The 27,363-nt window shown below is 49.6% G+C and overlaps 11 protein-coding genes across 11 annotated transcripts; 6 read left to right on the forward strand and 5 right to left on the reverse strand.

Annotated features, from left to right (window-relative positions):
• Positions 1 to 305: 305 nt before the first annotated feature.
• On the forward strand, positions 306 to 2,645 carry NEMAJ01_0536 (uncharacterized protein; the record flags this gene model as incomplete). The annotated part of the gene is made up of 1 exon (XM_047914374.1): positions 306 to 2,645. The coding sequence occupies one exon, from the start codon at positions 306 to 308 to the stop codon at positions 2,643 to 2,645; it is 2,340 nt and encodes a 779-aa protein (XP_047770331.1).
• Positions 2,646 to 3,245: 600 nt separating this feature from the next.
• On the reverse strand, positions 3,246 to 3,854 carry NEMAJ01_0537 (uncharacterized protein; the record flags this gene model as incomplete). The annotated part of the gene is made up of 1 exon (XM_047914375.1): positions 3,246 to 3,854. The coding sequence occupies one exon, from the start codon at positions 3,852 to 3,854 to the stop codon at positions 3,246 to 3,248; it is 609 nt and encodes a 202-aa protein (XP_047770332.1).
• Positions 3,855 to 4,641: 787 nt separating this feature from the next.
• On the reverse strand, positions 4,642 to 5,304 carry NEMAJ01_0538 (uncharacterized protein; the record flags this gene model as incomplete). Its single annotated transcript, XM_047914376.1, has 1 exon — positions 4,642 to 5,304. The coding sequence occupies one exon, from the start codon at positions 5,302 to 5,304 to the stop codon at positions 4,642 to 4,644; it is 663 nt and encodes a 220-aa protein (XP_047770333.1).
• A 253-nt stretch (positions 5,305 to 5,557) lies between these two features.
• On the reverse strand, positions 5,558 to 7,288 carry NEMAJ01_0539 (uncharacterized protein; the record flags this gene model as incomplete). Its single annotated transcript, XM_047914377.1, has 1 exon — positions 5,558 to 7,288. The coding sequence occupies one exon, from the start codon at positions 7,286 to 7,288 to the stop codon at positions 5,558 to 5,560; it is 1,731 nt and encodes a 576-aa protein (XP_047770334.1).
• Positions 7,289 to 7,325: 37 nt separating this feature from the next.
• On the forward strand, positions 7,326 to 8,402 carry NEMAJ01_0540 (RNA 3'-terminal phosphate cyclase-like protein; the record flags this gene model as incomplete). Its single annotated transcript, XM_047914378.1, has 1 exon — positions 7,326 to 8,402. One exon carries the CDS (start codon positions 7,326 to 7,328, stop codon positions 8,400 to 8,402), a length of 1,077 nt encoding a protein of 358 aa, XP_047770335.1.
• Positions 8,403 to 9,123: 721 nt separating this feature from the next.
• Positions 9,124 to 10,335, forward strand: NEMAJ01_0541 (lysocardiolipin and lysophospholipid acyltransferase; the record flags this gene model as incomplete). Its single annotated transcript, XM_047914379.1, has 1 exon — positions 9,124 to 10,335. One exon carries the CDS (start codon positions 9,124 to 9,126, stop codon positions 10,333 to 10,335), a length of 1,212 nt encoding a protein of 403 aa, XP_047770336.1.
• Positions 10,336 to 11,443: 1,108 nt separating this feature from the next.
• Positions 11,444 to 11,692, forward strand: NEMAJ01_0500 (U6 snRNA-associated Sm-like protein LSm4; the record flags this gene model as incomplete). The annotated part of the gene is made up of 1 exon (XM_047914338.1): positions 11,444 to 11,692. The coding sequence occupies one exon, from the start codon at positions 11,444 to 11,446 to the stop codon at positions 11,690 to 11,692; it is 249 nt and encodes an 82-aa protein (XP_047770295.1).
• Positions 11,693 to 12,585: 893 nt separating this feature from the next.
• NEMAJ01_0542 (transformation/transcription domain-associated protein) lies at positions 12,586 to 22,185 on the forward strand (the record flags this gene model as incomplete). Its single annotated transcript, XM_047914380.1, has 1 exon — positions 12,586 to 22,185. The coding sequence occupies one exon, from the start codon at positions 12,586 to 12,588 to the stop codon at positions 22,183 to 22,185; it is 9,600 nt and encodes a 3,199-aa protein (XP_047770337.1).
• A 146-nt stretch (positions 22,186 to 22,331) lies between these two features.
• On the forward strand, positions 22,332 to 24,242 carry NEMAJ01_0543 (uncharacterized protein; the record flags this gene model as incomplete). Its single annotated transcript, XM_047914381.1, has 1 exon — positions 22,332 to 24,242. The coding sequence occupies one exon, from the start codon at positions 22,332 to 22,334 to the stop codon at positions 24,240 to 24,242; it is 1,911 nt and encodes a 636-aa protein (XP_047770338.1).
• A 1-nt stretch (position 24,243) lies between these two features.
• NEMAJ01_0544 (uncharacterized protein) lies at positions 24,244 to 24,738 on the reverse strand (the record flags this gene model as incomplete). Its single annotated transcript, XM_047914382.1, has 1 exon — positions 24,244 to 24,738. The coding sequence occupies one exon, from the start codon at positions 24,736 to 24,738 to the stop codon at positions 24,244 to 24,246; it is 495 nt and encodes a 164-aa protein (XP_047770339.1).
• Positions 24,739 to 25,691: 953 nt separating this feature from the next.
• NEMAJ01_0545 (DNA mismatch repair protein PMS2) lies at positions 25,692 to 27,362 on the reverse strand (the record flags this gene model as incomplete). The annotated part of the gene is made up of 1 exon (XM_047914383.1): positions 25,692 to 27,362. The coding sequence occupies one exon, from the start codon at positions 27,360 to 27,362 to the stop codon at positions 25,692 to 25,694; it is 1,671 nt and encodes a 556-aa protein (XP_047770340.1).
• Position 27,363: the final 1 nt, after the last annotated feature.

The following is a 27,363-nucleotide window of genomic DNA, read 5'->3' on the forward strand; positions in this document are numbered from 1 at the left end:
TGCCCTGTGCATTGCAATATATAAAAAACAGGATATACTTCTTGGGTAACTTTGTCCGCTTGGTTAAAATGCAGCTTCTACTGACTACTTGCACACTTTTGCCCGGGCCAGCTCAGAGCGCGCATATGCAGCACACTCTGTCGTGCCAGGGCGCAGCGGCGACAGCTGAGTGCATCCGCCCACCCAGAAGTTTCCGAAATTCTGAATGTTTTTTCAAATATCATGTGATGTGATGCATTGTTTTCTGCTATAATAAGAAAAGCCATCGCTCGCCCATGCAAAAAGGCATAAAAAATATTTTGTGCATGGCGCTGGAAATTGTGTGCGCTGTTTCTATGCATATAGAGTACTTTGCATGCACGAACGCGGATTCTCACACTTCTCAAGGCACATGCCCGAATGCAGACAGAACTTTCGAGAGTGAAATTCCTCCACACCCCACGAATTACGGTATAGAAGAGACGCAGCCATGGAACCCCCAACTGGGCAAGCAAGAGGCGCTGCACGCGCCATCCGCCAATAAAAGCTCGGAGGAGCAGATGGAGGGCCTTTCCATTAGAACATACTCCGAAATGATGGGAGGCAAGGGCGCGGCCTCTTATAACTCTGGCGAAAGCAACAAAAAAACAGAGCCTTCTGTGTGGTTCTTTCTTGCAGATTTGAAAATCCCAGTGCCGGAGAACATGGAGATTCTTCGCCCAATAATTAAGCAGAAGATAAACAGGTATCTTAGAAGAGGAGCATTGGAAACAACGAAGAACAATCCCAACTACCTGCAGGTGCTGACGAATGCTATGTTTTTGTACGTGTCCAGACACAGGCCGCTCAAAAAGTGCAAGGCCCTTGCGCAGAGGGGATACACGCTGACCAAAGAACAGATGAGCACGGAAACACTTGGGGACCGGTACGAGGCATGCATGAATATGGAAAAGGCTTGGGCATACATAAAGCCCTACTGTAAAATTGGCACAGGCCCCAGCCTTTCTATGTACGAAAGCATAGAGCAAGCGCTTTTTTTGATTCTGGACCAGTCGGGCATTCTTATAGACTTTTGCAAAATTAGCATGGAATTTCTGCTGAATGCAGTTAAAGACGCAGATTTTAAAAATGCAATGCCAACCCAGGACAACGTACGAATTCTTTTGTATATCCAGGAGATCGCCCTGCAAATAGACATTCTGTCTTTTAAAAAGAGCGCTAACAGGGGCGAGAGGTACATTAAATACATCAAAAGAATTCGCAGTGCGTGCGCAAGCAGCCGGTTTTATGCTGCCTATGCAGATCGAGTTATGGAGTGCTACAAAAAAATAGGACATATTTTCGGCCTCTACCCAAAAAAAGTCGTAGACTCAGACTCTGTGACCTCAGTGTACTCCTACCTGTGCAACATCCTGGCCACATTCTATACGCACGCGCCGCATTTCTACAGAACCGGCACCTCACTTTACATGCTGCTTGAGAAGGACATACTGAGCAGAAGGGTGTACAATAACTATTCTGTAACGCTGAAACAGAGCACGGACCCGAGCAAGGAAAACGCCCTGGAAATAAAAAGCCAGAGTTGCTACACAACCACCAACAACGACTTCTATCTGGAGCTTACGTGTGTGCCGCACTACCATGTGTACTACGTCGACACCGCCACCCACGCCTGCCACCGCGTGTGCATGCCGTACTACACCCACAAAGGCGTGCAGCAAGGCATCCACACTGTGCAGGATACAGTGGAGCATCTAGCACAAAAGTTCGGCATAAACCCAAAGGTCGGTGGAATATACCCGTATTACACGCAGAACAGTGGAAGAACTTGGTCGTTTGTGCCTTTAGACAAAAGCCAGTGTTTGGTAAAAAATCCATTCTGTCCCTTTCTATACGTATTTTACTACATAGAAAACGCCATGGTCGAAAGCCAGCGGATGTACTTTATAAATATCATGCACGCCGGGTCTGGAATGATCGATATAACCGAGGCGGTTCGCATTCCGATATTTATCGACGCCCTAATGTGGGAAAGCCTAGCACTGTGCAGGTCATTCGGCGGTATCGAGTACTGTCCTATTTATAAGCTGGATTTCACAGAAAGGGTCCCCACATGCTACTTAATACAAGACTTCCTATCCAAGTGTAACAGAAGCATAGAGCTGCACATGTACGCAGACTTTATTATGTCCTTGAACGAAGACATTTCCGTGGGCGTGGAGTGCTTTGTTACAGACATAAAGTACTTGTACTATGAAAATGGAGAGATATTCGGCATTTCATGGAGAGAGCGCGCCTCGAAGAACACGCGTGACCATGCATACTACCTGCATAAAGGCCCACCCGACTCTGCAGAAGCGCTGGAAGAAAACAACAACTGGGCAGAGGGCGCCAAAAGAAGAGAAGGCTCTACGGGTGTTTTTGTTCGTGCAGGGCATAGGCCTAAAAGGGTATACACGCTTGTCCGTAAGAACGCAGCCCTGCTTGAAAACTCCAACAGATTGTTGGAGTGGAGCATGGAAAAGTCTGCGATTTACATATACATGTACGGGCGCAGGTATAGCCTGGGTTGTTGGATGAAAAAAATCCAGAACGACCGGCCAGCAGCCTCCGAGTATCTTGGAATCCATTTTTTTATTATGCAGGCTCTTATACCCTGTGCATAGAGCGTAGAGTATACTCGAGCTAAAATAAATAAATGCATATAAATATACTCAAGAAGTATTCTTTATTTTTTTCTCATAGGCAAAATACATCCTGCAAATACCATTCGGCATTTCTCGTGCATTGCGCTTTCTACTTGCAGATTGCGCCTGCACATTATAGCACCCTGCACAGCGGAAAAGCATCAAAGGCATTTAGGCATGCCATTTTGTTTTTGCGGTGAATTCCAAGAATTCACACGCGATCGGAGACGGCCAAGAACACGATAGGCTTTTATGGTATGGGTGCGAGGAAATTGAGAAATAGTAATTGCGAAAAGCATAAATACGCGAGCAAGTTTAATTTCAGATGCACAAAAACAAAAAGAGCATAGCATTAAGTCAATCGATAGTCGACAGCCGGGGCTCTCCAAAGGTTAACAAATCTTTACTGGAACTAGCGCTAGACACAGCCTCGAATCTACCCCGAATTTATGACAGGTCTATTTATTTCAGCACCCCAAGAGCATCTGGTAGCAAAGACTAGTGCTTCGCAGCTCTTATAGTCTCAGCAAACTCTGCTGAAAAGGCCCAATTATGCATGCTTATTCTTGGCACGCAAAGCTAGCTGCACGCACACTGTAGGGTTTTTTGTTTGGCTTTTTGGCATATGTTTACCAGCTTCTGCGTAACAGCATACTTTTTTCTACGCTGCCAGGGGTTTTCAAGAAAGAATTCCTGTTCTTTGCTCAACAGCCTTTTAACAGCAAACTCTATGAACATGCAGTGCTCTAGGAGAAACACAATGTTTTCCCGTGGCATTTTGCTTCTGTTGTACTTTTTAATGCAAATGTGCATGTCCTTATATAGATCGGTTCTCTGGCATATGTGCAGACTTTGGATATGGCTTCTTATTTTTTTGCATGTTTTTCTTACGTTTTTATAGGATAGAATGTTGTTTTCTAGCAAGTATGCCAGATAGTTCACATTCTGATTGGCCATGTATATGTGGTGCAGATCCTTCATAATATCCGTCATAACATCCGCGGACTCTTTGTTTTTTTCCATGCTTCTTATGCTGTTGGCTCCATGCATACACTCTGTGTACGTTTCTTCGATTACGCCGATTGTTCTTATCAAATGGTTCCACAGTGCAGGCTCTATTAAAGCACTGCACATGGCTAGGGATATTCCAACCGCACAAACTCCTATTCTGTATATATATTTTTTCATTTCTTTGCTTATGGCTTTTCTATTAAATATCAACATAAATGATATCACCCATTTTTGAAGTATTTGCGGAGCATAAATACACACTTCTTTTCAAAATGTCACAATGTGCACATTAATACTACATTGGCAGAAAGTCCAAGGCATGCAGCCTTTTTAGCCTGCTGGGGCACTGTCATCCTGCATGCAGGCGTAAGCCTCCTGCACTTGCATTTGGCAGAAAATTAAAACCAAATTCCGACTACACACATTTAAGCTTGGTCGAACTATTCAATTGGCTGGAGAGCTCTAGAGCAAGCACTTTTTCATCCGGGCACTCTGTGGCAAGAAGAGCCCCTTCATTTCAAAGTGTGAACTTTCACTGCCAGCGCCCACTTCTAGAAAAGGACATGCGCATTTGTGTGCTCCTGCAGTGCTAGGCTAGGAGAAAACAGGCCGAAAGCGCGCATAGGCTTATAGAAAAGAGCAATGTAATGCGGAGCTGATTCTGAGAGGCCGTGCTAAATTTAAGAGAATAGCCAAGGCCAAGGCATGTTTTTGCAACCCCAAGACAATATGTTGTATGGTTTTGTTTGCATCTTAGCATGCAGACTCAAGAATTTTCACATTAAAAGGTGCAAGTAAGTCCGTGCCCGAGATTCAGGTTATTACTCGGTCCCGTGGGTGCTGCACATGTTTGTGCAAGCCTGGATGTCTATTTGTGCATGCCAGCTTCAAAATAGCGCCGAACCTCTGGAGTGCACTTTCTGTATAGCGCAAAACTTTATTTATTCGCATGCTTTGAGCCTGCTCACATAAGCTCGGGCTCTGACTCTGTCTCCAAATTCACCAGGTGGTCGTTTTCCTCATCCGCGTATAAATATTCCCCTAGGGGATTCTTTTTGGTTGCTTCGCATCTTATGCTGCTGTTGTATCTCTGTAAGCGCGTGCTGATCTGCATAAAGATGTCCTTGCACAGGGACTCAAGCTGTTTGCACAGCGTTTCCATATGTATAGTCTGTCTGCGCTTGTTTTCAATTTCGCTGTACGCCTGCTCAAACAGGTCTGCGTATGGAAAGCAGCTGCCGTGCTTCATCGTCCTAATGTTAAACTCCGCCAGGATAAGCATACTCTGTGTTTCATAGAAGTTGGCGCTATCCGCCAGGTCTCTCTTGCAGGCTTCCAGCATGCTTGTAGCGATTTTCAGCAGTTTGTAAGGAGCATCTATGCCCGCCAGTACTTCCTCGGTGTCCCTCTTTATATGCCTGCCAAAGCTTTTTTCATCACCTCTCTCCAGATCCTTTTCGAAGTATAGGAGCAGAGAGACCTCGTGAAAGCACGCCTCGTATGTTTGCTTAGCTGTGGCCAAGCACCTTTTTATGTTATAGTATGTGTGCAGCGTGCTTTTTTTGTATATCTTAGAGGCCACTGTTAAAACATTGCACAGAGTTTTTCGTATGTCTTCTGCATCCATGCAGGGTCCAAACCCCATCTAATTTTCGTATATGCTCAAAATTCGCTTTTAATTTTTGATTTACTATGAATATTGAAAACCCGCGGATCTGATGGCAAAGCTCACGCTATATTGGCAGTAGAATGCGTGGGATGATGGCTCGCTCTGAGACTTTAAAAACAGCACAGGCCCAGGATATGTGCTCTGCTGTGGAGCTGGCCCGAGCACCTGCGCTTTTTTATACTAAAGATTCTTTATTATTATCGTGTGCTCATCACTGAAAACTCTTTAGTAGCTCACAGTGTCTTTTTTTAGACTTGGAAAGAGCATACTCTACTTTGTACTCTTTAAATATTTCAGATACAGTGTCCAGCGTACTTCTAATTATATCTACATCTGAAACATTGTCGATGTCTGAAGACAGCACCTCTCTAGAAAGATATTCGTCGACCGATTTGCCGATTGTGCTGTGCATCCACTTTGTAACTTCTGGCATCTCAGAAAGCGACAGCTCGTGCTGGACCGTGTCAGCCAAGCATGACATTGCGTCTGCGTGCTCTGCACTCTCCATGAACCGGTAGCTTACCAGCGGCTTGAGCGCGCTCTCTATTTTCTCTTCTACAACCCTCTCCAGAATGCTCAGTATCTCCCCTTTGAATTTCTCCAGATACGGAACCTCCAAAATAGTTATTTCCCCAACGGCAGTTCCAAACTCTGTCTCTATGTTCAGAAGCTCCTCTTCCAGGTGCACGGCCTCCTCTATAAAGTGGACAAGTATTTTCTGCTCTTCGTCCTTCTGGTACAAAAAAGAGTTCAGAAAGGCCGAAAGACACTCCAAGTACTTGCTTGTTGCTTCCTCCAGCAGAAGTGCGTGCGCGTTTGGTATGATCAGGTGTATAGACGCGGACTGCTTGAACGCCTTTTTCAGGAGCTCCAGAAAATGCTCGCTCCACTCGCTGTAGCACATTCCCAGAATCCGCATAAGGTCGTTCTTCGTGGACTCAATAAATACTCTCTGTATTTCCGCGCTATCTTTCTCTGGTATAGAAGGCACTTTCCCGCACCCGTAGGCCTCCTGGAGCTTTCTCTGGAAGCCCTTCAGCTCGTGCACGTGGTGCATGATCAGCTCCTTTTTCTGCCGAGAGTCACTGTACACGCACTCGTTTAACTTTCTAAACACAATTTGCGCGTAGATTTTGCCAATAAGCTCGGAAAAGTACTTCTTCTTGTTCTCGCGCTCAAACTCGTCGCACTCTATCTCTGCGGCCAGCTCGTCCACGTGCGAAAGCACAGAAAATATCTTGTCGTGCTCAGAGAGCGCGGACAAAAGATAATCCATGTACCACTCTGGCTTGTCGAGCCGGTTTGTTTCAAATCCCCCGAAGAAATGATGGGAAAAGCTCTCCTCTATCTCTGCAAACAACACATCAACATAGAGCCTTCTTCGCGCCTCAATATCCAGATATGCGCGGTCTGCCATAATGATAGAGCGGTTCAGCGCCTTTGCCAGGCCCACCAGCATATCCACTCGTATGGTCCCGGAGAGATTTTTCAGCTCCCGGATAAACTCCTTCATCTCGTTCATAAGGTGCAGGTGAACTGCCCTAAACAGGCTCATAAACCCAGACTTTTTGGCGCTCTCCCCCATTGCAAGTATTCGCTCAACCGTGCTTGTCATCTCTTTGGAAAGCACCAGCTCCACCTTGTTCACGCGGTTTAGCGAGCCCTCGAACTCCTCAGCAAGCTCTCTCCTTCTATTTTGCATGTCGCTGTTTTCTTTTTCAGCAACAATTTCCTTGGCTCTGGCAAGCGCCTCTTGCTTCATATTTACTCTATCTGCTCTGGCTGTGGCTTCCTCCTGGAGTCTTTGACACAACTCTGTTCTCTGCTGAAGGCTTTCTTCTATCTTCTTAAGTAGGTCTAAATTTTCGCCTCGTCTTTTTTCTTCTTCACACAGGCGGCCTTTAATCCTTTCCCTCATTTCAAGCAAGTCGTTGGCTCTCATTTTATAAATTGTTTTACAAACAATATTTTTTAACAATATGGAAATCAATACGAGTGAGGGGAAATTGGCTCTTACTCTGTGCACTATATCCAGAAAAAGTGTGAATTTGCAAAAATCACAGGAGCCCCGCATAAACAATGAGACCCGCGAGTATTTGCAGCTTATGCAGAAAATAACTGCAGGCAGCGAAGTCCGCGAAAGTGCGGACGCGTTCTCGTACGTGCCTGGGAGCATACAGGGAGGCAGCATTCTCTTCGAGTGCGTCCACTGCAGCGTGCCTGATGTTCTAGCAAGCGTTCTTCCTTTGGTGGTTTTCTGCCGCATTCCCGTGCATCTCACGGTGCGGGGCGTGACAAACTCGCAGGCCGGGATTTCAGTGGATTTTGTGAAAGCAGTGCACTGCAAGATTATGAGCCAGTTTGGGGTTGTCTCTGAAATCAAGATAAACAGGCGCGCAATATACCCGTCCGCCGACGGCGAAGTCTTGCTGATGGCGGAGCACGCATCTGCGCTCAAGCCCATCGTGTGCGATCGAAGGGAGGAGCTCAGGAGAATAATAGGGGTAAATTACTCTGCCAGAATAAGCAGCGACATTCTGCACAGAGTCAGCACCTCGGAAAGAGAGCAGCTGAAAACTATAACGCCGTCCGTCAAGATATACAACGACATTGGAAACAGCAAAACCTCTGGGAAAACCCCAGGGCACGGATGCCTGCTGCTGGCGTTTGGAAATAGCTCCATATACGAGGCAGAGTACACGGTGGACGGGTCTGACTCGCTGCTGGAAAGCTCCCCAGAGGAAAGAGTGGACAGACTGATACAGGCTTTCTACAAGAATATACGGAGCAGCGGGTCGTACAGCCACCGGATACAGCACTTTGTCTTTGTTCTGATGGCGCTGACCACCGTAGATGGAAGCGCTGTAGTTATCCGCAAGATCTCCAAAAAGGACCGGGAAGTGCTCCATCTTCTGGAAAGCATACTGAAGTACTCGTACACAATAGAGCCGTACGTGAAGACAGAGCATGACGTCAACTCGGGCCTGCCCGACGGCTTGCTTCTCATAAAGTCGTGCGGGGTCGGGTACACAAACATATACAAGCCAATGCAGTAGATGCGCGCTAGAGCACTCTCAGCTTGCCACGCCCAGACCGCAAGCTCTGGTGTTTTTGCGCTCGGAGGAAAACGCGTTGGCGCATATTCGCCGGAGGGCCCAGAAAATAAATATATAATAGACATAGAAAGCGCAGCTTGCGTGGCGTCTTTGTGTTTTCGGGTGGACTCGCACAGAAGCCCACACGCGGCTGTGCAGAAGCTCAAAATAAAAATGATTTTCGCCTCGAAACTTTGAAATTCTGAAAAATCAGAGAATTAAATATTTTGTGCTGCCACCAGGGGATTTATTCGTGCTCAGATGCTGCTGCAAAGAGCCAGCCCACGGAGAGCGAATTCGCATGGGGGCGCCGTGGGCTGCATATAGCTTGGATTTTGTGCGGGTTTTCAGCGGTGCACACAGTGTCTCGCTGTAAATGCGCGTAGGCAGGCTAGCAAGGGCGCAGAAAGGGCATAGGCCAGTGCAGGGCCAGAAAACTGTGTGCTGCGTTTTTCGGCGGGTTTGTGCTAAGCCTAGAGAATTGACAGATTGGCCAAAATATGTCAAATATATCAATGTGATTTTTACGGCACAATGAATCAATCTATCTGATATTTGTGGCTTTTAAGGGGTCAGCAGATGAATTTCGAGTGTTTGTTGTTAAAACGTGTTTATTTACTTTCGCAACGAGACAGAATATTTTTATTAAAATAAAAGAAATAAAAGCTTTTACAACACGCGCATGAGCTCAAGTACACTAAGAAATATCACGTCTCTTTTTAGGACACTCTATTTTTCTTTTGCGCTTACTTTCTATTTGCTCGCGTGCATATTTGTTATCCCTGTGGTGTACACTATATACGGATTATTTCGGATTATGGGGTTCAAAATGGAAAAGTACAAGTCAATGGTCGGAAAGCTGTGGCTGCGTGTAACGGAATCTTTGCTGTGCATTTTGATAGGGGACAACACATACATAGTCTACAAGGAGATGGACAGCAGAGAAAAAATGGCAAACAGTCTGATTATTTCCAATCACACCTCGTACGTGGACTGGATATATCTGTGGTCGCTTCTCCTAAACTCTGGGAGAGACGGGATCTCGTTTATAGCGAAAGAGGCCGTGGGGGCGTTCTATCCGCTGAAGCTGGGCATGGACATGCTTAACTTTGTGCTTCTGAGCAGGAAGATGGAAGAGGACAAAAAGCGCCTTAAGACTGCGTGTGCTGCCTTGCAGGAGAGGGAGAGCTTCAACTTGGTGATCTTCCCAGAAGGCACCTTTATTGACAAAGATACGAAAGAAAGAGACATTTCTTTCCTTAAGAAGGAGCTGAAGAATAGAGAACTTCTCAAGAACATGCCCAAGGAAGAGGCTGAGCAGAAAAACATACACACAACTGTCCCAAACCACATTACAACAGTCTTTGAAAAAGTTATATTCCCAAGAGTCAAGGGCTTTAAGCTACTCCTGGACGAGCTGAAGGACAGCATAAAGTACATCATCGACTGCACCATATACTTGAACATGCACAACAAGCATGCAGTATACCCGTCGGAGCACTTCACGCTCTACAACATTTTGCTCGGAAGGTGCTCGAGAATGCAGGCCCTCATTGTGTGCGAAAACATTGAACTTACGCCCGAGATAATAGAGAATCCCGAGAAGTGGATGTACGCCAGATTTGAGCAGAAGGACAAAATGCTTAAAAACTTGAGGGATGAGAACAGCGAAATAAACCGAAAGTGCGCAGACTACAAGCAGCAGGGGTACACAATAAAGAGGATACACCCGTCTCTGTCGGTCACCATACTCCTCTCCGCCGGTTCCCTGGCAACTATGCTGGCCTGCTCCACCGCCGTATACTTTCTGTGCTTCTTTCTATATGCAAGACTGAAGAGCCTTCATGACCTAGTATGCTCCTTAGAGCACATACCATTTTTAAATGCTGCATAAGAGCACAGCCCTGCAGGTGCCGCATTTAATAAACAGAGGATTTAAAGCTATTTTTGCTCTTATAGAAGCAGCCATAGCATACACATTCGGGCCATGACAAGCGCTACAGAATTCTGCAGCCTGCTGATATACTTTCTTTCCGGGCTCTATGCGACACGTGCAAGATACAATTTATGCGAACACAAAATAATTTTAATATGTGCGCTTTTGCTTTTTATTCAGAAAACAGGCTGGCCTTTGCCCATATATACACGCCAATAGCAGCCCCAAATACATGCATCAGCACGGGTGCACAGACATAGTTCTAGTACATAGTGCAATTTTCAGGGGCCTCATACAGTAGTGTATCTACAAGGTTGTACAGCTCTATTATGTTGTCAATGCCGTGAGACTCACTGCACTCGCTGCATATATGGAATACCTCCGACTCTTCGCTTTGCAAGAAGCACTTCTTAAACAGGCTCAGAACCGGGTCGTGCGAATAGAGTATAGATTCTTCCTCGGACATGTGTGTTTTGAAGTGCGTGCATGCTTTATTCTTTCTAAATATCTGTATCTTCAAATAATATGCACAAATATGGAAAGATGCGCACATGTTTTAAAACACACGTGTCCGCATGCGGAAAGCAGGCAACAGCAGGAACAGATGCCGCATAGGCTGTATGCGTGCTTTCTGTAGAAGTGGGGGCGTCCATAAAAGCAGTGCATTCCGGTGGGGCCGCAGCACCCAAACAGCCTGGCATGCTGTGTTTATATGTCTAATATGTGCACAGCCCGCAAAAAGCACGCAGAAATATTTCCAGATGCGCACAGACACTTTTCTGTTGTCTGATGTACCATGCCCGAAAGAGTGCAAATGAAATTCATGCGAGTACTTCCATAGACAACACAGAAGCTGCGGATGCCTCGAATAAATGATTATGAAACAGAATGGTTGGACATCAGTGAGCTACATTCGGCCCTGCATATAGGCACACAGATGCAGGCGCGTGGGCAGGCACCCATGCTTGGGCCGCAGAAAATGCCTTGTTTCTGCAGCTTTTTCTGAGCGTCTTCTTTGCTTACGACCTCAAGCCGTAAGTAAATAAACTGCTGAATTAATATTTTTATGTACCCACTGACTGTCATAAGAATTGCAAGAGGACACGAAGTTAGAATAGAGCTGAAAAGCGGAAATGTGTACACAGGCATTCTACACAAGTGTGATTTGTGGATGAACATTCACATGAAAAATGCTATAAAAGACAACTCAGAAGAGGTGGAAGAGTGCTACGTAAAGGGCTCAGCCATAAAAACAGTCCAGTGCATGAAGAAGCACCTCTCCATGCAGGAGATTCTGCAAAATCGAAGGAGGTAGCCAGCCGCGCGGATTTTAGCAATACCCCGAATAACCCGGCACAGCTGCCACCAGCAGTAGACATCCACGGACAAAAATTGACTGTGCTGCATATTATACTGCATGGGCACATGCATCTGTGGGCACAGTCTAGCATACACATCGAAAAATGGCGCAGACGCACGCCAACGAAGATCACTCGTACAAAATAGTGTAGATTTATACAAGCTGCTCCAGTTCGTATCTATTTCCTGTCAATGAAAATAAACTATTTTGAAATTTCAGCCTTTTTTGCCCCGTGCAAAGGCAGGGCTGCGCATATTAGGCCCAAAACGCCGCCAGGCACCATTAATTGGAAAGTCAATAATTGGCTTGAAAGGGGCATGGCTTGGCTAATTCGGGTTATTCCGGGATGTTGCAGCTGGGTGCGCTATGACAGCATGCGCTTATGCACGCATGGCAGCAAAGAGAAGCGTGCTATTGATAACGTGCAGGAGCAATAGTATTAATATGCAAAAGGACAGCCCTAGACACGCAAGCATGTGATGTTCCCGTCCAGAAAAAACTGTAAATTTACGCGACATCAGCAGACACGTCATATTTGATGGGGTATACCTTCTCAAGAGAATAGCGCCTGCCACGCAACTATAGAGAAGAAGGGCGCTGGAAGAGCACGCGGGCACTGCAGTGCATGCAGAGAGCCCGTGCGGAGGGAGATTTGCGCACGGGCCGGGCGGGCTATTCGAGAAAGCTCATAAAACATGCATAAATGGCACAAAAGAACAGCAGATACGCAGAAATGATCAGGCACGTAATACTTAGAAGGTCCGTCATCGATGGCACGCTGTTCGCAGAAGATTCAATTACCCACATCTTAAGTATTTTTATTTTGAAAAATTTAAAATTCTAAGAAGATGAAAATAGAAGACATACACAATAAAACCCTAGAGCTGTCTGATAGAATAGATATACTGTACAATTGGAGAGCAACCGAAAACTTTCTGCAGTATATACAAGACACGAAAAAGGTTGCAGACGAGATTATACCTTTTCTTAAGGAAGGACTAGAAGGAAGCCAGGAGGACCAGAGGAAGGCCATGGAAATACTTATGCGCATACGCGTGTCGAGTGACGTATCGTCGGATATAATCGATGGTTTGATAACCATCTTGGAGTCTGGAGTGTTGACAAATATATCGCTGGCCGTTAGGTCTCTGATTGAGATAAGCAAGAAAACCAAGATATCGCCGCCCCAGCACATCCGCATAATGTCTGCAATGACAGAGTTTTTCACCGCGCTGACAAACGGCCTGCACTCGTCGGAAAACTTGACAGACACGAGAAAGACGCTTTTATTGAGTAGCGAGCCGATTATTCTTCTTCTATTTCTGACGCAGGTTTCCAGGGAGGTGTTCATACAGAACGTGGTCCCGCTGGCAAGTGCGCTTTCCTCGTTCGCCTTGTTCTTCATACAGAGAACAGACGCAATCCACATGTACCTTATAAACGAGAACATCAAGCTGCAGTGCATCACCACGCTCACGCAGATTATTTCCCTCTTTATGAGCATGCTCAAGGAAAACATCTCAGAAATAGCGGCTATTTCATCTTTCATACCAGAGCTAAGCATATTCCTACTGAGCTACTGCCCGGATGACGCGATCAGCATAAAGAAGGACATATACCACCACCTGAGCGTCTTAAAGATCGAAAAGAAGAGAATATTTGCGTCGTACTCGGAGATCATTTTGAAGGACGGCATTTTGCTGCGCCCGAAAAACCCCGTCCTGAAGCTTCTGGGGCTCACGCTCTCCACAGAGTTTCTGATCATGTTCAGAGACACCACGCACAGGCACCTGTCTCTGAAGGTCTGCAGGGAGGCTGCGAAGATTCTGTGCGAGTCCAACGACCACACGCTGAACAAGCTCTGCGCGAACGTGCTGGTGCAGATAAACGACACGATCATAAGCGACAACATTAGCCTGGGGGAGAAGGGGTTTTTCATCCGCATGAACTACAGCACGTTTGTGGCGGCCTTTAGAAAGTACAGCCAGATAGAGGTCACGGACGAAACGAAGAACGTGCTGCGCTCTGTCATACGGGGAATGAAGAACACAATGCACTACTTCTCGCTCTTCCAGAACATTTCCTCCAACGCAATTGTCTTCTCCCTGAAGTGCTTCAGCCCGTACGAGGTGCAGGACCTGTCCAATAATCTGGGCCTTGCCTTTAGGCCGTTCAACCACTTTGACTTGGAAAAGCGGACAGACATCATTATTGTGTGCGAGTTTCTCCTTATTTTCTTCTACTTGGACGCAGCTCTTTTTGAGAAGGTTTTGATGGACAATGTCGGAATACTCTTTGAGAGCACAAAGAAGAACACAAATATGTTTGTCATCTGGAGGCAGTTTCTCGCATACGCAGGCGTGGCCAGAAAGTTCTCGGCAGTTATCCTGCAGGAGCTCCTGAACATAGTGCACAACGAGAAAGACAAGGAGTTCATTGTGCTGGCTTTCCGCGAGATATTCACGTCGTTTGCCGTGCACACAGTCGAGATCGAAAGCGTGGTGGCGGACCACCTGCAGGAAATATTCAGCAAGTGCCTGGTCTTTGAGGAGAGGCTGCTGTACACGCTGGAGATAGTCAAGGACCTGTTCAAGGCCGCAGGAAAGGAGAAGCTGGAGGTGCTCCACAAGGAAATGGCGCTGACACTCCCAAAGTTCTTTTCGAAAATTGAGGAGATCACGCGCCTGCACCCGGACAGGATCGAGCCGGTGGAGCTCACGCTCACAATTCCCGTGAAGATTTCCGGCCTGCTCCCGTTCTTGGGGCAGATGTCGAAGTCCCTCGTCAGAGCCCTCCAGATGAAAAACAAGCTCGCAGGCGTCGCCATGGAAACGCTTGAAATGTGCGTGGATAACCTCAACCTGGAGTTCCTCGTCGCATACTTGGGGGAGAACATAAACAAAATATTCACAATACTCGTGGACCTTGTGCAGGAGGAGGAGAGCTCGGTCATGGCCATAAAGCTGCTGGGAAAGCTTTCGGGGAAGGCGTGCAACTCCTTCAGCGCGCCCGTCAGCAGCCCTGCACTCCAGAACTCAGAGCTCACCGTTATAATACCCGGAAAAACAGACAGACTCGCAGTTCCGCTGCACGAGATACTCAGCGAGGCTGCAAGAGTGCTCTCCGGGGAAAAGCCTGGAAACAGAGAGCACACGCTCCTGCTTGTGGGGCACTATTTCTACACGTTTTTCCGGTGGGAGAGCCTGTCGGAAGACGTTTTGCAGAGATGGTGCACGCAGATCGAGGGAATCCGGAAGGCAGACTTCCAGGAACTCCACAGCAAGGTCCGCTCGGGCGCGTTCAGCCCCGCAGACGAGCCGTCCCACATGGAGAAACAGTCCAGCGAGATCCCGTGCTCGCTCATATCCGCGCTTTTCAAGTGCGCAGCAGGCCCGGAGGGAAGAGGAGGCGCGGGCCTGGGCCTGGGCTTGAACAGCGCAATTTCCTCCGTCATTGAAATACCGCACAGAGGCACCCGAGCAGCACAGTACAGCATAGACGCAGAGGCCGCAGAAGAGCAGGTTCCAGCCTACGCAGTGGAGGCGAAAAGACTCCTTGTCTCCGTGTACTCGTTCCTCGCAATTTTCAAGGCGCTGGAGCTTCTGTGCTTTGAGGACTTCCAGAAAATCGTGCAGGCAGACGTGTTTTGCCTCATAGCAGCACTCACAAGAGCCTTTGGAGCCCCGGACACAGAGGCAGTTGCGCAGGACGTGCTCACTACAATGTACAATATTTCCTTGAAAATATGCGACGACCGAGAAAAAACGTCGCAGATGACTCTTTTTTACAATATTCTGCACTCTTTTTGCTCGGCCTGCTATGCATACAGCGACGAGGAAAAAATGTGCGGAATTAAGGGAATTATATTTATGACGCAGTCCCTGGAAATAGGCGTTGGGTGGCTTCTGTACCAGGAAATTCGCATCGTCAAGGCGCTTTTCTCGTCCCTGGCCTCGGCAAGATATAACACCGTGGAAAGCGTGAGAGAGGCCATTTTCCACATCACCCGGGTCACGCACGACCCTGCAGTGGAGGTCGAGCCAACATCGTCCGAACACTTTATGCAGCTGATTCTCACATTTGCACAGGAGCTTAGCCATCCCCTGGAGAGAGTGCGGCTCGTGTCCAGGGAGTGTCTGGACTACAGCGCAGAGCTTTTTGGGTCGGATGTTTCCGTCTTTTTAACGCCTATACGCGAGAAAATACTCGCACAAGTTCTGAGTAAGCCCCTGCGCGCGCTTCCAGGGGGCGTGCAGATAGGAAACATGGAGGTTATGACGTACCTCTTTGGGCTTAGGCCGCCCCTTATGGGAGTTGACGAGAAGGTCGAGCGGTTTATTGGGGAGGCCTTCAGAATTATTGCGTCTCCGAATGGGACGATAGAGCTGAAGCAGGCAGCGGTCCGGCTGTTTGTCGCGGCTGCAGTCTCCCCAGAGTTCAGCTCCGGGCACTCGCTCCTGAAAATATCGCAGGTGCTGATTAAGGGCCTGTTTTCCAAGGAGGAGGAGATATGCGGCACATGCAGGGATGGGCTCAGGCAGATGTACATCCTCGGGAGAGAGCCAAACCGGGAGCTCCTGCAGTCGTGGCTTGTGCCCATAGTGAACACAATAGGCCAGAAGAAAACGATGGGGTCCGTGATTTCCGGGCTGGTCCACCTGCAGGAGCTCGACAGAGAAATATTCAAGACGGGCCTTGCAAGCAGCCTCCTGGAGCTGCTGGGCCCAGGAAACGAGCCGCTGCCGGAGGACACAGTCGACATGATATACGAAATATTCGCAAAAACCCCGCAGCTGCCGGACGGAGAGTTTCTCACGCGCTCGATACTCGCGTACATGCACCACTTCAAGGGGATGCAGCCAAAGACCAGGAAAAAGGGAATATTCGAGTATTTGTCGCTGCGCCCGCTTGCAGCCAGCTTTCTTTTCAGGCTGGCAAACGACGACGACACTGCGTACTACATACTGCACAGGTACCTGCTGGAAATGCGCGCGCCCGAGCTGTTCAAAATTCCAGGCTCGAGCGGGCAGGCCAGCACGGGGAGAAGCGCACACCCCATGGCCGTCTCCGGACAGTCCACGTGGAGGCAGTACGTGCTTTCTGACGCCGCGGGGGAGGTTTTCTCGTGGGATAACATAGAAAGAATGTGCGACATGTGGAGAGAGTTCTCGGGAGACGCGGAGTTTGACAAAGTGGTCAGGAAGTGGTGCTTTATGTCCGTGGACGGATTTATGCGGTACTACACCGCAGAAGAGCTGCGAACAGCGCCGGTTCGTGCCCCGCAGGAGGACGCAGAGACGGTGCTGATGCTCTTTATGCAGATCGTCCAGAGTGCTGCAATACTCTCGCTCGAGAGCAAAGTCCAGAAAAGAATTCTTTTGACGGTTGAGTCGCTGCTCACGGATAAGTCTGTTGTGTGCCTGGATGGGCCGCCTGCGTGGAGAATAGCCGTGGCCATGGTTTTGATCGGGGACGACCCAGAGGCGTTGGAGAAGCCGGTGGGAAAGAAGGCGCACGGGAGAGGCTCGGGCAGAGCCAGAACCCGGACAAGCAGCCCAAAGCCCCTGGACGTCGAGAAAAGGTCTCCCGAGAGGCAGAAAATTGTCGAGTATTTGAAGAGGGTTTTGGAGCTGGAGGCACTTGAGCCCGTCGACGCCATCAGGATAACTGCATTCCTCGTGGAATACGACGCAGACTCCTCCACGGACAGCTTTTTGCCCCTCATCACCGCACACCCGGAATACGCCCAGCACGCGATTAAGGGGATTGTTTCGCTCCTGAAAAGACACGGCGTTGAGCCGTTTATTGAAAGCATCTCCTCGGCGCTCGAGGACGAGACACTCTACAGAACGCACCTGTACGTTTTGCTGCCCGCAATCGTGAAGGTCCCCGAGCTCTTCACCGGGTCGGGGATTGAGTCGGTTGTGTGCACGATGGTGCAGAGGCTCTTCGCTTCCGGAAGTACAAGAATTGCGCTCATGCTGTTGCAGGCGTCTATTGTCTGGTACAGAGAGGGCTCGATCTGCGACGAGGTTTCTCTGATTCTCACAAAGGCATACGTGACGCACTACATACACAGCAAGGGAAAGGCCGGAGGACCAGTCGTTTCTGGGATCTCGGGCATGCTTTTCAGCGAAAGCCCGACTCCCGTTGTCCAGGAAAGACTCTGCACGCAGGCAGTGGCAAGCCTGTACATCGAAGCAGCGCGGCACAATAAGGCCCTCGCAGTGAGCATGCGCCCAGCAGTTGCCGCGTGCCTGGCTGAGGCAGGGCTGGAGGCGCTCGAGCAGATCGTTCCCGTCGCAGCGAAAGTGGATAAAGAGTGCGTGGAGAGCATTTTCCACAGCATTATTTCGACGGGAGTATCGCCCAAGCTCGCCATAACATGCGCCGGCCTTCTGAGCGGAGAGGAGTATGCGGAAAAGGCGCTGCGCATCCTGGAAGAAGGCCTGAAAAGCGGCGTAAAGGCGCTCTCGGGCGCCCTCTCGTCGGGCCTCAAGCTGGCGCTGAAGTACCCAACAACGGAAATACTTACGCTTGTCGCGCAGATACTTTCCAAGTACCCGGAGGTGTTTAGGCACCCGGAGATACCCGAAGTCGTTGTAAGCATTGCGCAGAGCACAGGAGTTTCCTCGCCCCTTAAGCAGGCAGTTTTGCTTGCAATGGAGTCGGAGGAGTTCCAGGAAATTCGCCTGGGCCTTGTCCACACGGCGTACGTAGACCCGCAGATGCACAGGGAGGAAATTGCCGCAGGCTTGCAGCCGCTCTTTGTTAAGGGGCTTTCGTGCCCCTCCGACAGGATTAGGTCGGACTTTTTCAAAGTCTTTGACGACGGGGTTTCTTCTCTCCCGGGGGAAAGGCTTTTGTACCTCTGCACGTTTGAGTGGGAGCTTTTTGAAAGAACCGCATGGCTGCCTGCTTTCAGCCGGATGGTTATGTGCCTGTTTGACGTGGTTTCTTTGCGCACAGAAGTCTTCTGGGAGCTCGAGGAAATGGAGGCGCTGGGATCCCAGAAAGTCCCAGGCGGGGCTTGCCCCCTGCAAAGCGCCGGGTACGAGAAGCCGCTTTCGGGGCTTTTTCAGGAGTTCAGGAAGTACAAGGCCTCTAAGACAGACATGAAAAACAGCGTGCTCGGCCTGCTGCACGGAAACAGTCTGGCGGCAGGGCAGGTTGCGCGCGTGCTTCTCCCGGGGATTATTTCGCACCTTTCCGAGCGCATGAAGGGGTCACTCCACGCGAAAATGGAGGACATGCTGATTCGCCTCGGAAAAACAGGGGGAAAGATCTCAGAGAGTGCCGAGGCCCTGATCGAGGGAATTTCCCTCCTTTGCAAGTCCGCCCCCGGGTATGCCCCGCTGCCGCGTGGTAGGGCCGTGGGAAAGAAGGGGAAAGACGAGAAAAAGGACTCCGGAAAGTGCCGGCTTTTGGAGGTCTCGCACTGCACGGGCGCGTGGAGCCTGGCCTCGGACATACTGCACGACAGGCCAGAGGCAGCCGTGATTTTCAAGGAGATCGGAGAAACCGACTATTTCCTTGCACAGCTGCGCATATCCGCGCTATACCCGGAGACGGTGCAGGCCCTTCTTTTACAGCAGGTGGGAGACATAAGGGCAGCGCAGACCGCGTACGAGGACGTGCAGGCTAAGGCGCAGAGCGGGATTTTGCTCTACAACGAGGCAGAGTACAAGATCTGGGAGGAGCAGTGGATCGAGTGCGCAGCGTACATGCAGCAGTGGGACCTGCTCTCAGAGATAGGCGCAGCAACCAAGAACCAGGACCTCGTTACAAAGGCAAAGTGGTTTACGTCGGACTTTTCAATCGAGTCTGAGAGGGCCGCGTTCAAGAACCTGCTTGACGGAGCAGAGTCCCCGGATAAGGCTTTTTACGAGCTTTTCATCATAGGGGAAAAAACAGAGAGGTCTGAAGACGCGCTCTACAAAATCGTCTCTTCCACAATCGAGGAGATCAGCAAGTACCCGAAGCTGTCCCCGCGCCAGATGCACGCCGTTGAAAAGTTCCAGATTGTCGTGGAGATGAACGAGTCGTGGCAGCTCACGGGGTCGGACGACCTGAAGAGGGACCTTGCAGGGATTCTGCTCGCGTGGAAGGAGCGCGTGCCCTTTGAGTGGGCGTCTATCTCCTTCTGGTCGATGCTCGTGAGGTGGCGCACGCACGTTTTTGCCTCTCTCTGGAACGGAAAGACAAAGGAGAAGCCGCTGCAGTACAGGGGATACCACGAAACAGCACACATTTTGAACCTGTTTTCCAAGACCCTGAGAAAGCATCAGGTACTTCCAGCAGCACTTACGAACCTGGAGAGCATTTACACGCTGCCAAACATAGAGATATCGGACGCCTACATGAAATTGGAGGAGCACGCCAAGTGCTACCTGCAGATAAAGGAGTACAGCGCAGGGCTGGACCTCCTGGGAATGACAAACTTAAACTACTTCACGTCGGCCCAGAAGAGCGGAGTGTTCCTGATGCGGGGCACGCTTTTGGAGGAGAGAGGGTCGCCGGAGGAGGCTGCGAAAGTTTACGCGCAGGCCGTGCAGGTGCACCCTACAAATGCCGAAGTGTGGTACAAGTGGGGGCTGCTCTCCAGCAAAATCAGCCCAATAAATGCGATAAATGCGTTCATGCAGGCGGCTGCAATAGCCCCGGGGGCGCTTTCTAGGAAGGCAATTGTCGAGATAGTTTCGCTCATGGAGTCTGAGGGCGTAAACGAGGAAATGGAAAAAGTCTTTGAAACATCCGCAGGCGAGGTCGATGCCTGGTGCTTTGTGCCCTTTATTATGCAGATGGTTTCGATTCTTTCCAGGACAGGGTCGCTGATGGCGGCGTCGGCGCTTTCCAGAGTTGCCCGCGTGTACCCGCAGGCCGTGTACTTCCCCGTGCGAAACGCCCTGGAGGAGGAGAGAAAGCGGGGAATGAAGGAGAAAGGCCCTGTTTCCGACCTGTGGACGTTTTTGAAGACCGGGTTTACGCTTATGTGCATAAACATAGAAGGCATTGTCGAGAGCTTCACGATGCGGCTGAGGGCGTCCGCAGAGGAGGAGTTTTACAGGCTGCTGACAGCCCTGCTTTCAGAGGCCTTCCAGCAGCTTTTTGGAAAGGAGCCGAGAGAGAACGGGTCTTTGTCCGTGGCCATACAGAAGATTGCAGAGATGATCGGCCTCTCCTCGCTCGCCCAGAAGTACAAGGCAGCCTTTGACAGCGACTTTGCCCCGTTCCTGGAGGAGACGCTTTCTACACAGAGCATTTTCGAGCTCTCCCAGCAGCTGATGGTGTGGAAGAAGAGCCTGGAGAGGCTTTTGGCAGCGCACCCGAAGAACATCAGCATAGAGAACATATCGAGGCGACTCGTGGACTTCGACCAGAGAAACGACGACATTGAAATGTTTGGGCAGTACATGGACATAACGGACAGGGCTCCGCAGATGGTCAAAATATCTCGCTTTGAGCCCGAGATAAACATAAAGAGAAGGGGCGGAATAAGCCTGCGAGAGCTTGCAATACGCGGAAGCAACGGCACGGTGTACCAGGTGCTTCTGCAGATGCCTTCTGGAAAGACTGCCCGGCGAGAGGAGAGGTTTATGCAGGCGCTTGCCCTGTTCAACGCGAGTGTTAGCCGGTCTGTGGAAATTCGGAAGAGAAACGCGCAAGTCCCCATAAAGAAAATTGTTTCGCTGAACAACCAGACAAAAATATTTATTGAGCCCGAGAACACGGTCTCTGTTAACCACATCCTGAACACGGAGGTGGGCGTGGACAAAGCGTTCAATATGATATTCCAGTGCCGAAAGGACCTGCACGGGGACAACGAAAGAAGCCCGCTTATGGAGGCAGACGCGCTGGACCCGGAGAAAAGAGTCGGGATGTTTTTGAAGACGTCGGAGAAGCTTGGTGACAGCCTGATGTACCGCTACTTTATGCGGTCGTTCAACTCGCAGAGCGACTTCTTCTACTTCAGAAAGGCATTCTCTGTCTCGCACAGCGTGCACTGCTTTATGGCGTATGTGTTTTCAATAGGCTCCAGGATGCCGTCGCGCGTCTTTGTGGGCGAGACCACGGGGAAAGTCTACTCAACGGACTTCTACCCGTCATTCTGCAACAGGCCTGCGTTTGAGGAGGTCCCTTTCAGGCTCACGCCAAACATACAGAAGCTCATTGGACGAGCCGGGCTCGAGGGGCCTTTCTTCACGACGATGTACCACATGGCAAGTGCGTTCAGCACGAAGACGTACCTCCTGCGGTTCATGGATGTGCTCGCCAAGGAGGAAGAAGGCGCAGAGCACGGAAGGGAAAGCATGCAGGTGGTTCGGCAAAAGGTTTTGGAGCTTCTGCGGCTGGATGATCCCTCGGGGGGCATTGTCAAGCTTGTAGGGAATGCCACAGCCCCTGAAAGGCTCTGCATGATGGACCCGCAGTGGCACCCTTGGATGTAGGGGTGATGTAATACAGTGTTTTCGCGTGTCATTGGGCAGATGTTGTGCTGTATTGGTGCGTTTCACGGTGTGTTTTAGGTAATAAAACTGACTAATAATATTCTGTCTTTGTGCGCGTGTATATATGCGTGTTTCGTGGGGGGTTTATGCAGTATGTTATTACACAGCTGGTCATAAGCACTCCGCCCGATATTGTTCAGCCTGCAGTGGTAGTCTCTGTGGACGGGGTCGAGCACAGGTACACGACGGAAAGCGTTTTGGGGCGAAAAAGGAAGGCCTTTATCGAGTTGGACGAGTTCTGGCTGATATACACTGATGGTATACACATGGAGGCCACAGCCAAGACCTGCATAAGCATAGTAAACAGCGGGATAATAGTGGGGTCAATTGCACTGAGCCGGATACCGCTGGGGATAGGGAGGTACTACAAAAAGGACTTCAGCATACAAAGGTACCTGCCAAACAACCTGTTCCTGGACATAATAGTCGAGGAGGGCGCGGTCTCTGCAATGACCGCCGTGGACCCTGGAGTGGCCGAGTCCCTTAAAAGGCTGGCCATTCTCTCCTCCGCCCTCGAAAGAAGCAGGCTTTCCATTCGGACAGACAGCTTTTCCCCGGAAACTACCAGCGAAAGCAGAGCTGCAGGCAGCAGCACAGCCCTGAGTGAAGCCCGAAATGGGCCTTCTTCTGGGGGCAGTGCAGGAGCTGGCAGATCTTCTGTGCCTGAAATTACCGGAAGAGGGCCCTTGCCCAGAAGCTCTGGAGCGTCTGGAATCCGGGAAGGAAGCAGTTTGCACTCCGCCGCTGGTCCTGCAGGGGATGTTCTGGGCAAAAAATGCGCGCTCCCGCCTCCGTCTGTCTCTGGGAATGCCTCTTCAGAAAAGCCTGGGGCAAGTCCTCGCAAGCTGCCGCCTCCGCCAGGAATGATCGTGCGTCCTGCAGTGTCGCAGATGGAGGGCGTGGATCTTTCCAGCAAAACTGTCTTTCCGCGTGTTGGGTGGAACACGGTCTTGTCCGCTCGGGGGACTGTGTACGAGAGCCCTGGGAAAGACGCTGCTTTGGAGGGGCGCTGGAAGGAGATAGAGGACGAGTTCAAGCGGAAGTTCTGCATAAAAAGGGCCCCGCAAAAAGCGGAGGTCTACAAGAAGGAGCGCCCTGTGAAGGCCCAGACAATTCTCTCGGAGAAGCAGGAGTTTCTTCTTTCAATTGTTTTTGAGTCTACAAGAAAGAGCAAAGTCTCTCTCAACAGGGTCTCCAGAGAGCTAAATGCGTGGATAGACGCAGAAACGCCGCCCTCGTGCATAGACAGCATAGTGAATTTGTCCAACGTCTTTCCCTCTGCGAAGGACTGCGCCAAAATTCTGGACGCGTCGCATCCCCTGACAGAGGTCGAGGAGAAAGTGAAGGCAATTCTCCAGAGCAACTGCACGCAGGGAAAGTTCCTTCTGATTAAGTATGTGCAGTGGGCAGACCCTTCTTTAAGCATTCTTATTTCCACGCTGCGGGGCGTCAAAGAGTCGCTTGCCTCTATCCAGAAAGACCGAGAATTCCCCGTTTTCATGGCTCTGCTGCTGCGGCTGGGGAATCTAGTGAACTACAAGTACGCAGAAACCTCGAGCAAGTCTCCTGCGATGGGATTTAGTCTTTCCTCTGTATGTGCATTTTCAAGGTGCTCGTCCGAGCCTGTGAGCGACGAAGTGTGCAAAATGTCTCTTCTTGAGTTTTTAATTCTGACAGTGCGGGACAAAATAGACTTTAATAAGATGATGGGCCTGTACACGACCTTCAGAAATATACACTTGAAGTCCCTAAAAGACCACTACATCATGATCAGGTCGGGGTACGACAGCGTCTCTGTGCTGGACAGCTTCCCTGGGAAAGAGGAAAGAATGCACCGCATATTTCTGCTAATAAGAGAGTGCGAGTACCTTATATCAGAGATTGATAGCACCCTCTTTATGCTGTCAAAGTCGTATGCAGACACTCCAGAGTGCATAGTAAAGAATATGGTCGATGCGTTTGATTGCATAGAAAAATACAGCTACCTGTTTCAGTGATTTATATATGTAAAGTGCGCATAAAAAGAAGACAGAGCGTTTTGTCCAGTGGGGCGCTCCCTATAGGCATCGTCTCCACCGGGATGTCGTCGAATATCTCCACTGCGTGGTCCAGTCCCTCCACTGCAGTGAGCACTTTAATGTCGCCTGACTCTATATTTATCAGTTTAATTTCTATTTCATTATTAAAGAGAATGGTTTCTTTTAGCTTGTACTCCTTTGGTGCGTGAGACTCTTTCAAAATTGGGTCTAGTATTTGCTGGGACAGCTCTATGTTTAGATGCGGTATCTCATTTTCTGCCTCGCCCGTTTTGGAGCTGCTTTGTTTCTGCGTAAATACATAGTTGTTCGCAGTGTTTGAGGTGTATGTTATCGAGGTTTTGTTCTCTATAACATACAGGCGGATTGTGCCGGTGTACGTGGATGATCTTTTTGAGAGGCCGTTCCCCAAAAGAATCGACTCAATGTCTTCGTGCTTCTCCACTGCAATGAGCATAAGAAAAAGAAAATCACATTGAGACTATGTTTTATGCCGGCCTCAAATAAAATCTTCCGTGCTTCTTCCCAGAGACATGCACGAGGAAAGAAAGGCTGAGAGCATATTTGGGATTTTTGTGCTGCTGGTGTTTATGTGCATTACTGCGCTGGACCTTGCCATGCTATTCGTCTTTAACACGCCCAGAGCGGGCCTGCCAAATAGCGCACATTCCGCATAAAGCAGGCTAATATGCCCAGGGGCTATCCAGCGAAGCCTCTGCACACTTTCCGATATTCTCGCGCAGTATTCCGCATTTACGCAGCGGATTTCCCGCACAGGCGCGCTTGGGCCTGTCTGCCTGCCCATAGAAAACAAACAAACACAAGCAGCCCAGCCCTAGCAGAAAGCACGTGCAGAGACTTCGCGTGTACTATCAGGTCGTCCATATCGTGCACAGTGCACAGCTAGCACTGAGATAGACAACGCAAACATATAAAACATACCAAATCATGCTCCCCACAGGCCGTGCTACTATATACTGCAGCTCCTTAAATAATCACAAGGGGCATAAATGTGGGAGAAAATATCACGCACTGTTTGCGGGTTATATTAGAGCAGCAAATACTAAAGCGGGCTGCACGAAAATGTCCAGCGCACGAGACGAGAAATATGCACAGAGACAGAGCAGCAAGACTTCGCTGCACATTACTAATTAGCATGTGTTTATTGTTGGGCCTGCTTTTTTTTGCTTTTCTGCGCCTGCTCTCCCTGTGAGTTGGCACGCGAGAGTGAAGTTCTTTTTGGAGTAATTTTGCTTGAAAAGCCCCCGAAAGTGTGCGGATGCCCAAAAACAGGAGCCAGGCCGAAATTCTCCTGAAACCCCAGGAATGCACTATTCTGCAGGGAAGTGGATTTCTGGCCTTTAGAACGAGTGGCAGATTTATACATGGATTTGCCTCTGCGCAGGGCTGTTACTTTGCGAGAGCCTGCAGCAGAATTATGGTTGGGCGGCCGTGGGGACAGTTCCACGGGCGCGTTGTCTTTGATAGCGAAGACAAAACCCGCTTCATTTCCTGCATGTTCAGCGGACGCCCAATCATGATGCTGGACCTGCACGCCTTGCTTGCGAGTATTTTGCGCAGCTCGCTAAACAGTATGCGCTCTCCTGCTTTGACTCTTTCGTCCTTTATTCCCTCTATAAGCTCCACAAGCTCTCTTTCTCCGAACACGGTATTCTCGTACACGGGCGCCTCCAGAATCTCTGTGCAGCCATTGTCCAGCGCAAACCCGTGCTGCTCTGCCAGCTCTATGTTCTCTTTCAGCACGTATATCTCGTACGTGCTTATGGACACTTTAATAGGCTGTATCAGCTTCTGCCTGGTGTACGTGTACGATGTTTTGAGCCTTTCATAGTTCACAGCCTCGTCTGCCGCATGCTGGTCTACAGCGTATATGTGTATGCCTGCAGGCTTCGCTATTGTGCATATAATAAACCCATTGTTAAACTGTCCAACCACTTTTAGGTTTTTCAGGTCGCCCACGGACAGCTCCATGCTGTTGCTGTACTCGTGCTCTACTAGCTCTTCGCGGTCGTTCACCACAACAGCAGTTATGCCCCGCATGCGCATGCCTGGCAGGGCCTCGCTCGCCACCCGGACCTTCTTTGCAATGGGCGTCTCCGTGCGCCTGCTAAAGCGCGCGCTGTCGTTCTCTTTTCGCGCGCTGTCTATGTCCACAGTGACGTCTGCAGAGATTCCACTCTTTTCGATGTACTCGCTTACAGCCTCCAGATCCTTTAAAACAGCTATTTCCTTGTACTCCCTGCTCAGCGTAAGATTGTAGAATGCTGCTCTGTCCTGCAACCCGCTGCAAACTAGCTTGTCCATCCGCGCATTCTCCATCAGCACGGCGCGGTTGTTTATAATGCCAGTGCATTTCATCTCCTTCAGGCTCCCGCTGCGCGTGCACACAAAGCACTCCAAAACCATGTTCTTGCTGCTGAAGATGGCTGTTACATACTCCTGCATGCTGAAAGTAGCTGTTATTTTGCGCTTTACATCCTCGCCCCTGTGCTGGGTTTTGTAGAGGAGCGTGCTGTTTTTGTACAGTCTAAAGACTATGTTGTGGAAAATGCTGTATTTCTTCAGCTTCTCTACTATGCTGTTTATGTTCTTGGACAGCGTGTTCAGCAGGTAGTTGTACCGCACAGGGTTTCTCTTGTAGTAGTTGTACACCTTAACAGTCGTGCCTGCGCTCTCTTTGTGCATGGGCTCCTGCGATATTACGCCCTCCTTTGCATCTACTCTCACGCTCTTAGAGGCATTTTTAGTGAGCAGTGTGAAGTCGCTTGCAGTGACCAAGGCATTCATGGCCATTCCCCTATACCCGTAGAACTCCCCTCTTCTGGCATACTTTGACGTGCCGCCTCTCATGAGAAAGTACTCGTTCACGTCTATTCCTGCCCCGTTGTCTTCGACAGTGTATGTTATAAAGCTGCCTGCAGTCTCAATTCGCACGTCTACGTATGTGCACCCACTGTCTATGCTGTTTTTAACCAGCTCATTTACGAGCGTGTAAATGTCCGGGAGGATTTGCTCTGTCTGTATATTAGTAGCATCTTCTTGCGAAAGTATTTTTATCATA

The sequence above is a fragment of the Nematocida major genome (assembly GCF_021653875.1).
Source record: "Nematocida major strain JUm2507 chromosome Unknown 2427, whole genome shotgun sequence".
In the NCBI taxonomy this organism is placed as follows: domain Eukaryota; kingdom Fungi; phylum Microsporidia; genus Nematocida; species Nematocida major.